At 38.2% G+C, this 19,024-nt stretch overlaps 1 protein-coding gene across 2 annotated transcripts in view; it reads right to left on the reverse strand.

Moving 5' to 3' along the window:
• LOC125464043 (mediator of RNA polymerase II transcription subunit 13-like) overlaps positions 1–18,660 on the reverse strand; it is a 208,633-nt gene extending 189,973 nt beyond the window's left edge. For both annotated transcript variants that reach the window (XM_048556028.2, XM_048556027.2), the window contains exons 1-2: positions 18,077–18,660; positions 16,582–16,819 (exon numbers count right to left, since the gene is read on the reverse strand). In XM_048556028.2, coding sequence (XP_048411985.1) covers positions 16,582–16,819; positions 18,077–18,145 — 307 coding nt within the window. In that variant the 5' untranslated portion in view covers positions 18,146–18,660. The remainder of the gene's footprint in view (positions 1–16,581; positions 16,820–18,076) is intronic.
• Positions 18,661–19,024: the final 364 nt, after the last annotated feature.

Below are 19,024 nucleotides of genomic sequence, written 5' to 3' on the forward strand. Positions count from 1 at the left end.
GCACAAGAAAAAAAGCAGCACAAACAGATGCTGTGGTAAGGCTGTTTGTAATTCCAGGTTAAAACTAACAGCCTCCTCCCTCCCAACTCTTGTCCGGTCACATTGTAGAAGTACAAAAGTGGCATAATGTATATTTCTAGTTTATAGGAAGACAGTTGAAAACATTAAAATAATTTCATTAAATGTATGACTAAAAATAGTGACAAGAAAGAAAAAATTACTACTCTGGCTACAAAAGAATGCTCAACAGGTAAAGTATTATTTCAGCATCCCCCAAAATCTCAATACCCATGTTTTAATATATTTTGAACAATGTGCTCCAAGAAGCCATCACAAAAAAAAAAGCCTGATATATTTACTGTGGGTAGTTATATCACTATTTGTTTACTATGAAGGATACTACTAAAAGTGTATTCTATATGCATCCCTGAACTTGTAATCTTAAAATTTTCCAAGATAGGATACACCAACCTAGCTTTTAAATGCAATTGTGTATAATGGCATCTCATACATTAGCACACAACTATATTCATGCAATACATTCAGTCAAAGTCTATGTGTCTCCATTCTCCTGAATGCCACGTTTCCCATCTGACACTAAACTCAACAATTGGATGTGCCAGACCCCAGTCAACACAAAAAAGTAACAGCTCTGTTGAAAAAAAATTCATATTTGGAGATGCATACTCAAAATGATTGGAGCAAGAATAAAAATATTAAGCCAGTGCAGCCCGAAAATGCCCTTCCATGGTTAAGATTTAATGACATTACTTGACTGTAGTGGTAGGGCGCTTTGACACAAGGTGTTTGGTAAAACAGACTGGGAACAGTTCTTTTCCCCAGCATCAACACATCTTTTAAAATGAGAGGGAATAATTTATTCAATACAAGTTCAGTTTTTAATCAGGCAGATGATTTTGCACTAATTTATACAATATCGATCACATCATAATCTTTTGTAGCCTCTACACCAAACAGTTCAGCCATTAAGTCAAGTTATACCTGCAGCGAGTTCAACTGTAGAGCTCAAGGTGCAGGTGCTTTGCTGACTAAGTACATCTCAGAATCAAACAACAACTGGTGTCCCAGTGTAGTGGAGACACTATATTGTATCTCTGCAGATAAGAGTACAGGTAGTTCTGCTGTAATGTGTTTCATTGACGTGAAGTGGTTGTAACACAATGATGAACAGTGGACACTGTTTGGATAACACTAACTTTCTGTTGTACAGGTATAGCGATTTACCTATCAAACAATTTTCAATGGTGCAAGATCACACAAAAACACAACTATAGATAGTCAAAACAAAAACACCAAATGGTCTCTCCTGACAAATTAATTTATACCCAATTCATTGGCATGAAACATTGTAATTCTCTCAATCTCCACACCTGATATGATATTTCCAATAACTTCCATTTGAAGCCAAGGTTTCCACCATTTTAGAATTCTGATATCTTCTTGCCCTATTTGCAGACTTCTAATTTAAATTTTAAAGAGAATGCATTAAAGCCTCAGGCTGTGAGTGAACAAGTGACCAATCCATCGGCTGTGCACTAAACTGAAATCAACATTATGGTAAATTCAAAGCTATAACATTATGTTTGAAAGTGGAGATAGGTCACAACTCAAAAGGTTGAAGGGCAGGGGAGGTACCAACCAGATCACACAGGAAGCAACATTAAAATAAAAAAGAGTATTTATTGAGGATATTCTGCCTGGGGGAAGCAATCAGCATGTGTGTACAGGAATACTATTGAGGCCAGTTGATGTCCATGGCTCTGTCAGTGCATACAGTAGTCATTTTGACGTCTGAACAAGGAGATGAATCAATCCTTCAACAGCAAAGGAGAGGAGCAGGTGGAGAAGGAAAGAATAGGCACAACAGCAACCTCAGCCCAAGCTTCCAGTTGGGCCACAGAAAAAAGTGGAGGGGGGCCAGACAGACAGATGGGGAAAAGACAGACAAAAGGAGACCTCCTCTGCAGACACCACTAGAACAGGAAGCTCTGCTCTGTCAGTCTCAGCTTCCACCTCTATCAACCTAGTCCAGTCATCTTCATGCTGGCACACACATCACTTCTTACAACTAATATTGCATCATTCAACAGGATTGAAGGCCCAATATTAAAATGAACAATCTTGAACAGGGTAACTTTAAATAGGGACTGACTACACACTCAAATACCTACTTTAGATTAAATCAATATAAAGTTTGTTTTCAACACAAAGCTCAGTTTGAGTTTGGAATAGTTTACAACAGTTTCAGTAATCCTTAAGCTGTGCGAAAACTTCTTGAATGAAGATTAAAAACAAGAAAATACCTAATCAGGATCATAGTCTACTAAAATCAATTAAAATAGAGAATAAAAACGTTGCATAAAGTTCTCGGAGTGAGTCTTCGTCATGTCTCAGATTCTGACCAAGTCAAGAGGCTGTGGAATTAAGCTCTGCTCGAGACAAACACATATTCAAGATTTTCTAATCAGGGTCAGAAACCTTATTTCATCTCTTAAATAGTTCTGCCTTCAAATTTTCTGAGCATCCTGTACAGAACACAGGCTAATTCGGGAATATTCAAAAGCCAGGAAGGGAGAACCAGTGAGGCAGCTACACCAACATTTTCAGCAAGTAGACTGTATTCTCTTGCTTCAATGTCCTGACAAGAACTAATGAAACTAAGTACGGAATGCATATGTGGGGACAAGGTATCAGGTGGACAGGTGGTGGGAGACAGAAGGTTGAGGAGCAGGGGGTTGGACCAACCGGTATGTGGTTAGGTGATTCTTAGTGGTTCAGTCATTAAGCCTGTAATTTAAGTAAAAAAGGTGAGGGCGACCCAGGGTCTTGCAAGGCTTCCAGCTCTGAAAGGCTTTGTAAGAAGATTCCAGGCATTGCCCCAAGGGAATTTCAATTTCCTAGGTCATTAGTGTCAACTGTGTCAGGATTTCTGCCTGATCCCCCACATACAATATCAATTTATCCTGCAGAAATGACAACCTGGCTATCAAAATTTCTGCACCACAATTTCAAGTGACATTCCACAGCAGCACTGATAGATTGCTATCCTGTTAGAAGCCCCATCTACCATCAATTTAATGTTATCAATTCTAGGACGCTACTCTAAGAACAGTTTGCAAGGTCTACCAATACTATGACCAACATTAATTTTTCAATCAACACCTAGAAGTAGATCATAATCATTTATTTCATCGATCTTTGGAGTAGCCTTGCATGCACGCCAACTGCCATCCTAGCTACGTTAAAGACTGCACTTAAATAGTAGTTGATTGTAAAGAGCTTTAGGACATCATAAAGTTCAGGAAGGCTTTTATTAAAAAGAATTACCTGAAGACAGACAAAAGCACCACAAATATACCTTGATAAATTTTGCAGGATTCTAATAAACCTAAGTAAAGAATACAGGAACAGAATAGTGAAGTAAATGTTACAGTCACGAGCACATGAATACACAGACATATACAGCTACAGATGTGTACACATTTGCTGTGATAAATTAATTCCTAGCAAATCACAAAGTATAGATTTATAGTTTTATTTTGGTTACATATTCACCACCAGTTTGCTGTAGTCAACATTTATAGTTCTCTGACATCTCTGAGCAGATGCTAAGTTGGCAGGAAAACCAAACATTTACTAAGCTGTAATTTTTGCAAATACTGGGAAGCCACGGTAGAAAACATTAACCTCAAAAAGAGCTACTTGCTTCAAGACACCTGTTATAGAATGACCAAATTGTTGTTAACTTATTTTTCTTTGAAATATTTAAAGATTAATCATTAATTGAAACAAAATATTGGCCAGAATATTTTAATCATGACATGCAGTACACAAATACAAACTACTGAAGGCTACGGTGGAGGAAAAAAATGAGATTAAAAAGGTGTTTCATGAATAGAGAAAATAATGTTGCTCACAGCTATTTACGCACAAAGCAAGGAAGTTATGTTCGTTTATTAACTCTCTTGGACAAAATTTGTGCACGCAGAAATACAAGGAAGATTTGGCTCAAGAACCTGAACTTTGGAACTTAAGTTACAGCTTGCTTGTTTCTGAAAGATCAAAGCAACACAGCATAACTTTCAAATTTACAATTCACTGCTTACAATTATTCAGATATTACATCAATGCCCACAGAAACTTAAAATTGATGAAACTTACACAGAATTAAGCAGGAGAACTGACTTCAGATAAACACAGACCTTAGCAAAAAGAGTACTGATGCAGATGTTGAGTGACTTTTGTTACCATATTATGCGAGATTAAATAGAAAACATTTCCCAATTGAAATGGGAAATTTTTAAAAATTCAATTATTGGATGTGGGCATTGTTGGCTAGGTCTATTTATTACCTATTTCTAGCTGCCCTTGCAATGGCAGTGGTTAGCCGTCTTCCTGAACTGCTGCAGTGCATTCAGTGTAGGTACCAAAAATTTGTTCCCAGTCCCATCAAGCCTGCCAGCACCAACTTCTACTGGCTCCCACTCCGAAGCATAAAGTTGTCGGAGTGAGTCTTAGTCATGCCTCAGATTCTGACCAAGTCAAGAGGCTGTGGAATTAAGCTCTGCTTGATGGTCTCATTTCAGACTTTTTGTTATTTATCCGTCCCTCTTCAAACTGTCACCTGTGCATTCTCCAATCACCCCAAAACAAAGATTGCATGAGTGTGAAGTTCAGTTTTTTCAAGTTTTCTTCCTAAATCATTAGTTTCACAATACTTGCCTTAGAATGTTCAGGAAACTTCTGAAGACTACGACTTCTTCGGACATTTCTCACTCCTCTTCGATGTCCTTATTACAGATTTTTATCCCTTTATTCACACTACAATGAAATAGCTTGAAAACACCATGAAATGCACTGTACCAGTCATAGCCTTTATGGCTCAAAATATTGTCAACCCAACACATGCTGTATGTAGCTTGCAAACTAACAAAGCATCGTGAAACTTACTGATAACAATTGACTAATTTTAAACACTGTTGAAACACGAGATTGAGGTTTTTACAAAATGTCTGAAATGCTGAAAATACAATCAATAAGTTATTCACAATAAGACGGTCTGGTTTTTGTCCCAGTTGCATCAGATGGGCAACTTTGGGCCACCTTAAGTCAGAACGTTAGCTTCTAAACCAGATCAGACAAGGTGGTTCCAAAATATTTTCCCAGCCTGACTTACAAAAAGCTCCGTAACAATAGATGTAATCCAGCAAAACCATGCATACGGTACTGGAGTCAAATATTGCACAAACCATCCCCACCCGCCCAATTCTTTCAGCACTAGCTGCTGTATTCCAGCAACTTCAGAAATAGATGGATTAAAAAAATCTACATAAAATTTGGCAGTAACTATAGTACCAAAATCACACTATTCTTATATTTTTCCCCTCAGTATTTGAAAACCAGGATTTCAAAACCAAGACCAAGGTCTTCATTTACCAAGAAAATGATCCTTGGACTGAGTCTTGGGACAACATAGCTGGCACAAAGCACCGAAATAATACTACCAGTGAAGATCATCCAAGCTAGAGGTAAGAAAGGCAAACCAACAGCAACACAGTCTCCAAAATGAACCTGTCCCAACAATAACCAAATTAAAACCAACTTTACCGGGTGGGGTAAGTCATTCAAATGTTTGACACCAGATGCAACTGTTCTACTTGGAATCACTGCAACAAGAGAATCTCAGGAGCATAGCACAATGTAGGGATGCCCTCAAAGTATCCCTTGAGAGCAAAAATATCCAACTACTCATTCAATTGGTCACATGTGATGGCATCCAAAACAAAGATGCAATGAAGAAAAACCGGGGTGGGTGGTAGTGAGCACGCACGAGAGAAAGCACAGGAACCTCCAAAACATTTCAACTATCTCACCCTTCACGTACCACCTGCCGTGAAACAATAGATAATGTCTTGATCGCATCGGATATTTCAGAATCCATCAAATGAAGCAGGTGCCAGTCACACAAGCCCACATAATAGCTGTCCTTACATTATTCCTCAACCTTACAAAAACATTCTACATTGGCTAAGCTTTATAGGAATGCAATCGACCAGTCATTTAGGCACACCCCAAAATCTTCTTATATTTCCCACTGGTGACTATTTATCAGCAAAATGTTGCCATTTTGCCTTAAAAGCTGAACAAGGATTAAGAGGGGAGATAAGTGAAAGAGAAAGAAGCGGGGGGCGGGGTAGGATGTACCAAACTAATGCCAACAATACTACTGACTTGAAAAAAGCAAAGTCAATTTTAAGCCAAAGACACTTGATTCACAATGGCTGGGTAGAATTAAAACTGCACCAAGATCAAAAGGGCAAATTATGAGTACACATTGACTCTCTCACTTTTTCAAAAGGATTCAGCTCATGGAACAGAAATCTGATCACTTTACAAAGTCCATTTCACATTTACCACAGGTTATACCAAGACAATCTCTGAAATTAAGATTTGCTTCCATGTCAAGTCAATTAGCTCCAAAATGGCTGACATGTCTATTACATGATTGTCATACTTTATCGCATGTAGGCAGGGATTTGAATGGATGAGTTGTTGGATGGTTTGCAGGCATTCTTCATAACATCTACATACGCTGGTGTTCAAGAAGTTTCTCAAAGTATTTGGTGCCTTCGCAAATTAGTCTTCTCTATTTTAGTCTAATAAACTTGGGGCACCAAGAGTCAGCTGAGATGCTTGATTTCGACAGATGGTCAAAGAAATCCTAGTTTAATGTTTCCACTCTCCCTAGGAGTTTGCTGCCACACTGGAGTTCCAAACGGAGCTTCAATGCACTGAATGTAATGGCAGGCACAAGTAGTGTATAATGTTGCCCTCAAGTATTTATCACTCTCATACAACAACTTGAAAGTCAGGCAGATACTTTGCACCAGCACGAAACTAATACAATCATACCTGGAAGTAGAACAATGTACTTGACTAAAAAGAGTTCATCACTATGTTCCTCTCTCACAAAGTTCAGCAATTTAAAGTACAGCAAGGTATTATTCAGTGATCATGTCTGCACCAGCCAGCAAGTAGCCATCCATCTTGATTCCCAATGTCCCACCTCTCAGCTTGCAACCTTGTAGATTATGGAATTCAAGTGTACATTGCCATACATTAAAAATATTATGCTTCTACCATTTTTTTTCAGGCAGCAAGTTCTTAACATCCCCCAGAATCCCCTGAAATCAAAGATCAGTGCTGCAATCATACCTATCTAGATCATCCAAATTGAGCCAAACATTTTGGATCTTAATTTGTACAAATTGATTCTGCCATCCCAATTATTTCACCTTGTGTCACAAAGCACAAAATTGAGTCTTTAAGAGTTCAATGGACAAATCTATAATTATGAACCCAGAAGACCAGAACCAGGAGCCAACATAAGCTTTTCTGGCTCTTCAGCCTGCTCTACCAATAAGATCACTGTTGCTACAATCCTGACTTTAAAGCTCTAATAACTCTCCTTCTCCCACCACCTCTGCAGATCAAGAATCTGATTCAGCCATGAATATTTTCAATGAGGCAGCCCCTGTTCTCAGGATTACAGAATTCCAAAGATGAACAATGAAATGTTGTACACTGTCAGTGTATGAGCCCAGGTAGAACAGATTAGACTTTGGCAAAGATGCAAATTTAGATCCTAGAACTGTTTTCTTCATAAAGGATCCATTGACATACGGAAATAAGGCAAAGCAACTTGACTATTTTAAAATGTTATGGATAGCCTAAAATCTATTGACATTTCAGGCCAAACCAGAGCGATATAGAAGCCCTAAAAACAGTTTCCAGCTTTGGAGTCGAAGCTACCAGAGAAAATCCCCAAGGAACAGCTGCGTTAATTACAATAATAGCGAGTTTTGAGGAGATTTGTAGCTCAGGTTGAGGTTCTGGATGTGAATTTGCTCACTGAGCTGGAAGGTTCGTTTTCAGACGTTTCGTCACCAGCATTCTAGGTAACATCATCACTGAGCCTCCGAAGCGCTGGTGTTATGTCCCGCTTTCTATTTATCTGGTCAGGTTTCCTTGGGTTGGCAATGTCAACGCAGGAAATGACATCACCAACCCAAGGAAACCTAACCAGACAAATAGAAAGCGGGACATAACACCAGCGCTTCGTCGGAGGCTCACTGATGATGTGACCTAGAATGGTGACGAAACGTCTGAAAACGAACCTTCCAGCTCAGCAAGCAAACTCACATCCAGAATTACAATAATGTTTAGCTAACACAAGGTGGGGAAGCTTTGCATTCGACAAATTGATCTATTTTTGAAGTGTGCCCAAGTTCCAGATTTCCCAACAAGCCAAAACATTGTCCTGGCATTTACATATGAAATTCCATTCAGAATTTTACATGTTTCAAGGTTGCCCATTTTCTAAAATCTAATGAGCATAAACTCAATAATACCTCATAAAATAGTCCCTTCATCCCAGGAATTAGCCTATGAACAATCTCTGAACTGCTTTCAATGCTAAGTATATCTATTGGCAAACATAGGTACCAAAACTGTACACAATATTCCTAGCGTGGTCTCACCTATGCACTATACGTAAGATTTCCTTACTTTTATGCCCCATTTTGCTTGCAAAAGGTCAGTGTTGTCTTTCAAATTACTTGTATCCAAATGCTAAACTTTGCAGTTTACATACAAGGCAGCCCCAGAACCCTCTGCACAATATGCTGCAATCGATAAGTAACATCTTCCTTCGTCAGAAAAGCAGACTGATCGGCTTTCAGTCCCATCTGTCTTCCCAGTGCTGTTTGATTTTTTTTAAAAAAAGGAAAAAGGAAACTTTGTTTCTCTCTTTTGCTATTATGCCATTCAAATGGAATTAGTACAAACACTATCTACCACTCAACATTTTGAAATTCCCTCCAGTAATTTCAAAGCTTCAATGATTGTACAGACATTTATGCGTCAGAACCTTTGCAAACTTGTAAGAATGATGCCCAAAAATGAATCTTTCCTCAAATAGCAATTTAAAAAACTGATTAAAACAAACTGAAAGAACTATAAACAACAGTACTAACAAGGGTTTCATCAACATACAAAATTAAATTAAAAGCATTTCAATATTTCCAAAATAACAACCAACATCCATTTTTGATTTCTGTTAGCCATCCATGGTACTACAAAGCACTTCTGCAAGGTCCCATCCTCATGGCAGCACAAGGTGCTGAAACAGAAACGAAAATCCCTCTAGTGCATCCACAGCCATACCTTTCACATATGCACAATATTTCATTAGAAGCTATTTTATCATCTAACCTTGCTCCAACAACTATGCATTATCTACACAGTAAACCAGTAGCAACAATGTTGAATAAAAACACAAGTTTCCTACACATGTACCTGCTACAAAATTATAAATGTAACCAAGAGATACTGAGCAGAAATTCTGAGGGTTAAGAGCAAGAGGACAAGACATAGGCAGAGGCACGGCAAGTGAGACAAAATTACAGTAATACAGAGAACGATGCATACAATATCACAGTAAGACATTGATACACTCAAACTGGCAGAGAAACTGAAACGAGTACAATCAGACAACAAAAAAGGCAAATATGCATTGTTGCAACGTGTTACTTCATGCAATACTCAGTGTGCATCACCAAGCTGCAAATATCTATACACTAATACTCAAAAGAACACAACTTAGTCAAGCACATTAGTCAAATGTTGCTGATTTGAGAAGATCCAGGGGTCTGAGCTTTCACAAGTTCTAATTTGACACGTCAGTACTTGCTAAGTGTAAAATCTGCTACGAACCAGTAGCAGATAGTGTTTTAGATCCAAAGTCCACATTAAAAAAAATTCCCTGAAATATTTACAAGTGAAAATCTGGTGCAGAATTTTCAACACAGCTGAAATGGGTTAATTATAAATAAGCATTCTTAACTCATGTTCAGTCCACCTGCTGTAAGTTAGTTTCAAATTACTGAAATGTCTTTAAATCAGTACAGAATCAATTACAGTCCTCAAAATGTTTTAATAAATTAGGAAAAAAAGGTTTCTTGTAAAGAAGCATGTTATCTGTGCTAGAGAGGATAAATTTTAAGAGCCTTGTCAAACACCAAACAGATGCTATTAGCGGGAACATATGGTAATTAACTTGATCGGAGGGCATGGTCAATTTTGTAGGCAGACCTAACTTTCAACACAATATCAGCAAAGAAAACAAACTCAATTTGTGGCTGAAATTCAATCTTTTGAGCTGGTTTGACCGATTTTTCGTGAATTATATTGGAGACAAAACTGTAATCTGGTTAAGACTTCACACCATCAACTCTGATTTTTGGACTCTGCACTTTTCATTGGAATCAGAAACTACTTAATAGCTATTGTTCACAAATTTATGCCTACATACTTGCTGCAACTGATAAATCCATTTCCTTTTCATTAAAATGATACAGAACTTAGCAAAACAAAGAAACCTACAGCACAGGAACAGGCACTTCGGCCCTCCAAGCCTGCGCTGATCAAGATCCTCTGTCGAACCTGTCATCTATTTTCTAAGGGTCTGTGTCCATTTGCTCTCTGCCCAGATATATCTTAAAAGACGCTAACGTGTCTGCGTCTACCATCTCCCCTGGCAACGCGTTCCAGGCACCCACCACCCTCTGTGTAAAGAGCTTTCCACGCTGATCTCCCTTAAACTTTTCTCCTCTCACTTTGATCTCATGACCCCTAGTAACCGAGTCCCCCACTCTGGGAAAAAGCTTCTCGCTATCCACCCTGTCTATACCCCTCATGATTTTGTAGACCTCAATCAGGTCCCCCCCTCAATCTCCATCTTTCTAATGAAAATAATCCTAATCTACTCAACCTCTCTTCATTGCTAGCACCCTCCGTACCAGGCAACATCCTGGTAAACCTCCTCTGCACCCTCTCCAAAGCATCCACATCCTGTTGGTAATGTGGCGACCAGAACTGTACACAGTACTCCAAATGTGGCCGAACCAAAGTCCCATACAACTGCAACATGACCTGCCAACTCTTGTACTCAATAGCCCATCCAATGAAGGAAAGCATGCCATATGCCTTCTTGACCACCCTATTGACCTGCGTTGTCACCTTCAGGGAACAATGGACCTGAACACCCAGATCTCTCTGTTCATCAATTCTCCCTAGGACTTTTCCATTTACTGTATAGTTCGCCCTTGAATTTGATCTTCAAGAAAAGATTCTGTACAATGTAACATTGCTCAAGATTTTCAGAAAATCTTGCAGATTTATCCAAACTGCATTCAAAGAAAACTTCACAATATAACTGAAATGGAACATAAACTGGCAATATAAAATATTTCAAATTAAACTTTACAGAAAACAACAAACCATTTTCCTCAATTGAAGAAATGTGGAAGACAGCTTCAAGTAATCATTGAAGAGGCTACATTCTGAAAGATCAAGAAGGGTTTGTAGGTATTGATCATCTGAACATGTTAAATAGTTTACACCCACACTTTAAATAAGCCCTTTCTGAAAGGACAACTGACAGTACAAGTCCTTGATGCACAAGATGATGTAAAATGCTATTTAATGTCACACAATAGTAACAAGAATACTGCAGTGTTTACCTGCCAACATTTCAATATTTGCACAAGTGTCCAGATTCTATTTGCTTTACCCCAAACTGACCAAGGTGGAAAATATAAAAAAGTTACATTCATAATCCAATAGTTTCACATTATGCCACATTCCCGTCGAGCTGAGATCCTGCAACATTTCTGCTAAACAAAATTCTCAAGTGCTACTTCCAGCAAACAAAAAGGCAGTCCTGGAATCTCAACACATTCCGCTCAAAAATAAATTTACAAAGGCTTAATTACAAGCAAATTACTTCACTGAACTACTTGTTTTAAAACATTTCCACAAACAAAAATCAAAAAGTCAGTTACAGTTAATAACAATAAATGACATGAAACAAAACCTCAATCTGGTATTACCAATCTAAACATAAAGAGTTAATGTTCAAAACCTTTTAGCAATCCTTTGCAAATAATTTCCACAAGTTTGAGAACTTTAAAGATTAACCAAGAGCCAGAAGTAAACATTTTGCTAAAGGAAACAATTAAATTATGCAGTTTAACACCAATATAATTGGAGTTTACAGTGTACAACTTGTTAAAACCAAATTCAATAGACTTGTTAACCAATGACAAAGAATTGTTTTTGGTTTGGAAAAATAGTGAAACTCTTCTAGAACTAGAATATTTTAAGGATGTAATCAAGTATCTGCATACAAAACGAGAATAAGATTCACAAAAATTATTACATCATTGGCAAATTATTATTTCTGCATTCAAGACAAAATGTTCTAAGGAGGGAAAACGGAGATAATTGAATAAAAGTGCCAAGTAAAAGTTAGGCATTTTGTACCATGCATGTTAAAAAGCACTTGTCTAGTATAAATGCTGTGTAATGGATTTTAATTTTAATCCACACAATGTAAAATTCAAAGAAATTAAGTAAACTGAGGAAAAATTATTACAAACTCCCAATAGGAGTTAGTGCTAGTGAGCTGCAACAACACCATAAAACCATGTTTAAAAGTTTCAAGAAACATCATTTCTGAAATAACACATTCAATCCCTATCATTTCAAATGCAGAAGAAATCAGAGGCCCTTTCAACTGCAGAATGGAGCATCTTGATCTCAAACCACAATAGATAAATTGAGGCATGGAAAGTGTGCTGACAAAACACTTTCTTATATCTGAAATAAATGACAGGGTCAACCACTTTTACACCAACTGAAAATGTGTGTTTCTTGCTTTATATAGTAAAATTCAATACCCTCACCCAGAGATACAGTACAACAAACTGCTTACTTGTAAACTCCACAGCAACATACAGATTGAGACTGGGCCAAACAATCACAATATTTGCTGAACTTTGGGGAGATAAAAGACTTTGATACACATTGATATGGGCTACGTGTTTATTTTTTGGTAGCTGGTGGCAAGAAAATCTCTGCAATAACTGGACTTAAATATTACAACATCTCTGCAATTCATGACATCCCTCTTGAAATGGGGTCAATGTACATTTTAACCAACAGAGAACTGACAGCTCTGCAGAGTATTCTGGAAGTAAGCAATAATCATATGTTCCATGACACAAATTGCCATTCCCACAGAATATTTCTGACTGTACCAAAGCTGTCTTTGTCATCTGGTAGTTAGAGTGAAACAGAAGAGAATGAAGGTTTTAGGCAGTAATGCTGTAGTTCAATTGTAAAATTTGTTATATCCACCTACGGAGAGACAGCAAGTGAAAGTGAGTGTACGGAGCGTCAAAAAGGGGGTCAGTGAAAGTGCAGAGAGAAAACACAGCACGAATGACAAAGTGGAAGTGTCTACAAGTAAACAAGGAATCAGGAAAATGATAGAAGACGAGAGGATTGAAGGGGGAACAAGAGCACATATGTGAGGCCAAAAGAGTGCTGCCAAGAGGAGTTGCTGTATACAATGATTTGTGATGAATTACTGACCAAATACAAACAATATGCAAAATTGATTTTGCTTTCTTCAGTACTGGAGGGTTACTAAGTTGCCTAAAGCTAATCTCAATACATCCAATTATCTTCAATAACAATATTCACACAGATTCACCAAGTTGTTTACTGACTTTTGATGAAATGATAAAGCAGAAAATGTACACAAACTAAGCTCTTGAAATTAAAAGATTCATTAGTGTGTTTGGCAGGTTTACCTTACAGGCTCACTTCCAAGAAAAGAATTCTTGCTCCTTCTAATTACTCCACATTCCGACATATCTCAGTAACCCCTAAAATGGCTTTTGGAGTAAGTGGAAATGAAATAATAAAGAGTAGACTAGAAATACACATGCAATTCTGCATACTTAAAGCTCCACCAACAGTACAAACAGCTAAGCATTTGAATTCAGTTCCTTTAAGCAACTCCAAAGTGTCTCAACATTCAGGCATATTATAGATGTTATGCTGGACACTATTACACTGTAGAGGTGCAGAGATGGTTCTGAGTTTGAGCTGATGGACAAATCATAGCTAACAACTTACATAAGATTTCATTTCAGAAAACTGTTTCCATAATTGCAACTTTGTAAATCGTTCCAAGACACCAAAAATCTGATAATTCAATATTACAGGGCATAGTTGACAACTTGTTTCTAATTAACATTCAGGGAATATTAAGCATATTTTTACTGCTGTTTGAAATGAATAAATGAGGATGAGAAAACTCTGCAAACAGTTATCACAGGCTATTTCAGAAAATATTCAAATCATAAACAACCAAACAGCTTTTCAAAATATTCACTCCAACATCTTTAAGCAAAGAGCAAACCTATACAAGCAAATTTCAACATTTAACCCAATTTATCAAGTCACACTACTTGCTTAATTGAAATACATTAGAATATTGCTGTGCATTTATTTCCAACTAGGAGCATTTCGTTAAACAGTCAAGTCAGACTGAGTTACGCATATAAACACTATATAAATAAAAACACCACAGGGCTGAAGATAGAGGAATATATACTGTGCAGCTTAATATAACCTTTGATCCCTCAAATGAATTGCATTTGTGTCAAAACTTTAATTATCACTTCATTTAAAAAAAAACTCACTAAGCCTCACAGTGTAACCACTAAAATATCAAATAACTCTGCATAATATGGAGAAAGTAGAGAAATGACACGTGATAGTGCTTAAAAAGTGCCATAAGATTTTAAAAATATGCATATCAAGCCAAACTAGTTTACGTATAACAGGAAAACAGCAAAGATATATTTTCTCAACCACGAAATGCTTACGTCAGTGTCACTCTCATGACAAAGCTGGTATTTACCAGAACAGTTTTAATTGTGGTTTCAGTATTTATGCTTAAATCCTATTATAAAAATGCTGCAGCTGTTATCATTCATGAGAGCTTAATCTTTATTTCAGATGTTTTCATTCTTTTATTGGGATTTTACGACAGTAATTTTACAAGTGATACTAAGTAGCCAAGAATCATAAATAAAAAGCTCATGTATCAATTTGCAAATTAATTTTTCAGGCGTTCCTTGTGAACTCAGCTGACATGTGAACTAGTTTACCGCTGTCTGGATACCTGTATGGAGACCTAAAGAAAACTAATTGCAGGTGACACTACAAGTGGAAATTGCACAAAATTCAAAAATGATACAGGTCAATCATGCTTATTTTGCCAACATGCAGTCTTAACACCCACGTAAAATAGAGAAAAGTACCAAGTCCACAAAAGACTCCAGACAACAAAACTCAAAGGTCAAAATGAAACTAAAAATAGTCACCTGAGCCATTTCCAACCAGATTAAATAGATAATGTGAAATCTTAATTCACAACTAATACTTAAGTGTTGACAAGGAATGAAGTATCCCATCAGAAAGTTCTTGTGATAGGCAGAACAGTTTTATTGGCTAATAATATAACACTGAAGGATATTTAACTAGATTACATTGTTACTTCTAATATTCTTCACCCCAGTGTACAACAAATTTAAGCTCCAGCCATAACATGCCACGGTACAACAAAAAAAATTCACAGCTGTTGTCTACCACATCATCTTGGCAAGTTTTATGTTTGATCTCTGGGTAAGGGGGCTCCCCAAGAGCTAAAAAAGTGTTTTCAGGTTGCTAAATTCACTATGCAAAAAATTTCCACAAAGCAGACCATATTCATATTTTACTTGATACCTATTTGTTTAAATATGCAAATCAGCATTCACTCTTTCACAGAAATTAAGCAAAGCATCAGCTATTTCTGGCTTGCAAAACAGCACAAAATAATTTCCTGTAGTAATAGCAAATTATGTATGTGAAACAAGTAAACTGTAGTATTTCAAAACATAAAGGAGAATGTGAACTAACAGTTAAGAATCCTAAGAATTTTCTTGTGAATAGTATACAGCTATCCTGCTGACAGAGTCAAATTACCATGCAGTTGGCCCCTCTGGATCTTTCCAGAGACCAAAAGCTGTAAACGACCAATCACTGCCACTGCTAAATCAATGCATCATTACCTGAACTGCAGGTATCCAAAATATTCCAAACACTGGAGATCAACACAAATTTACACGAGCAAGTACTCAATATTTCTACTTTTTTTTTACAAATAACACAAAATATTTTCATTATACACAGGCACACTACAATACACACACCCTTACACAAGATGTCAAAACCACAAACAATGTAAATTTTGATTTCATAGTTACTAGGGAAGGTATGTCATTCAAAGTCCCTAACAGTTTGATGAATTATGGTGAAAATCCCAGGAGGAACTTGTAATTTAACATTACTGTAAAACATTTTATATTTGCAAAGGAGCCTATCTGAAATTAACAGTCATAAAAAAGCATTTTTAAAGACAGCCTGGAAATAATCAACTAAGCAATTGAGATGGCTTTGCAAGGGAATAAAGTCCACTTAAAGATTTGATCTATTACACATCCTTCTTTAATTTTTTAGCCTATGCATCCCAAAGCAACAGTAATCAATCTTGGAAATTCCAAAAGTATAGCCATTTTATATGATAAAGATGGAACTCACCTCGTAATTCATGATGAATTATATCAACTAAATTCGGCTCCTCTCCCCACCAGTAAATCCACAACTCCTTGGCTTCAGGCCTCACATCTCGTCTCCATACACATAGTAGATTGGCCTGTAGGCATCGAATAAATGTCTGCAGAATAGGATCATCCTGAGCTGGAGCTGAGATGATGGGACCACAGCCCTCTAGCCCTTGGAAACTGTACCTACGCCATTTGATGCCAGTTAGTTCAGCCTGTTGGTTGAGAAACATATCAAAAACAATTCGATAGAAAAAAAATTAAGAAGGACCAATTAAACCTAAATCTATTGGATATGGTGAGGATGATATTTTGAACTTAGACAGACATACTTAAATTGTTACACTGATTGCAAAACAAAATATGGACAAAAACAGAAGTTGCTGGAAAAATCTCAGCACGTTTGGCAGCATCTGTCAACAGAAAGCAGAGTTAACATTTCAGGACCCAAACTTTAACTCTGCTTTTTCTCCAAAATGTTACCAGACATGAGTTTTTCTTGCAACTGCTGTTTTGTTTTGCAGTATCCGAAGTTTTTTTTTGGAAAACAATAACATACAAATGAGGAAATTGATTCATTAACTCTTGATTGATCAAAACGTACCTCAATAGTATAGCAGAACTTCCACTGGAAAGATGTGAAATACATTATTTTCATAATGTGAAAGTAAGTGTTTCTACGAGTACTTGTATATGAATGAAGCACTCAACAATCTTATACTATTTTTAAAGATGCGTAATTTCACAAAATATAAACACACGAGAGCAGAACGCCTTTCCGCAAAATTTATATTTCCTTACTGTAGGTTATGTCCAAGCGTCAACTGAAATGCACCATGAACGTTTAAAATATTTTGAATATTATGAAGACAAGATTAAAATAAACTGTGGATTGAACGATGCAGTCAAAGAAGATTCACGGAGAGAAAAATTTCAACTACATTGCCAATGCAGAAAGAGTACATAACATTAAAACTTCAGACAAGAGACATGATTTATTACTGCACACGGGAGCATTAAAAAAACGGGCACCGGAAAATCCGAGGACAGCGGTGGTAATAAGACAAATTGCCAAATAAATGACATGTAAACGGCAAACAGTATCAGATGCCATGTAGCGATTACGTTCAACTCCACCTCTTCACCCCCCATCCCCAATAAAAAAAGACATGCTTTAATTCGGCTTGAAATATGCAGACATTTTTCCAGTTCAAGATGGTGGATTAAAAGCTTCCAGCTCCGTTGAGAGACAACAATAATATGCAATACGTAGTATAGGCTTTTGGGAGGGGTGGGGGGGGGAGAAGAGGTGGGACATATTCAAAAATAAGTTGGGGGGGGCGTTAGGGAATAAACTCCAGACAGGAAAATAAGGCCATGTAAACGGTTATGCTAAACCATTAGCAGAAAATGGCTGCTCCCACACAGCCTAAGGCCCCTCTCTCTTTCTCTCCAGTCTCTCTCACACTCACCAGAGAGAATAAATTCGAATGGCAGTCCTCCAAGCTAGCACCGTTGGCCACCCAGTTTGCTGCAGTCATGCTCCGTGCATGACTTTCTCTCCGGAGGTCGAATTAAAGATTCCGTCTTGCTTTCCCCTTGCAAAGAAAAATAATATCTCGATAGAACCGGGAGGGATGAAACAATCACCTCCCCTCACCAGAAAAAAACCTCCTCCGCCCAGAGGAGGGGGTGGGAAAAATAACGAATAAATATGTTTTAAAAACGATAACTAAAAATCTCTCCAGAGCGATGGAAGGAGTGACGTCCGCCGCTTTAATTCAGGAGGCTCCCCCAAGCTTTGATGATGATATAGAGATAGATAATTTCGGTGTGTGTTGTCCTTTCACGTCGTCGTCCGCCTCCCAAGTTAGAAGGGGGGAAATCACTCGCTGCTACTGCTGTTGCCGCCGCCAGTGATCCACTGAAGGCTGCTTGCTGCTCTTCTCGCTCTCTCTTTCTGGCTCCCCTCCCTCCTCCCTCTCTCCCACTCACTCACTCACACTCACACACACATACATACATACATACATACATAACACACACACACGGAGAGAGACAGAGATAGGCAATCAGCGTAATGGCGACAGCGCTGAGGCGGGCGTCTTTCCCCCGCCAAGGATTGGCTGCGCCCGCGTCACATGGACGACGCGCGCCCTCCCCCTCCCCGCGCAGCACACTCAAGCCTAGGCTCCTCGCACTCCGCTCGCTCCTCCCCATCCCACCGTCGAATGGCGGAGCTGGGGCAGGGAGGAGGGGGCGTGGCCTCGACGGGCACGAGCTGCCGGACCGAAGTGTCATTTCCCCGCCCCCACCGGCTCTTCTCTCTCTCTGTCTCTCACATGCACAAAAACACCCCGGCTCGCTTTCCGCGCCTGCGCAAGGGGTGTGAGTGTGGCGGGGTGTGGGGAGACCTGGGG

This window comes from Stegostoma tigrinum, chromosome 26 (genome assembly GCF_030684315.1).
Source record: "Stegostoma tigrinum isolate sSteTig4 chromosome 26, sSteTig4.hap1, whole genome shotgun sequence".
NCBI lineage: Eukaryota > Metazoa > Chordata > Chondrichthyes > Orectolobiformes > Stegostomatidae > Stegostoma > Stegostoma tigrinum.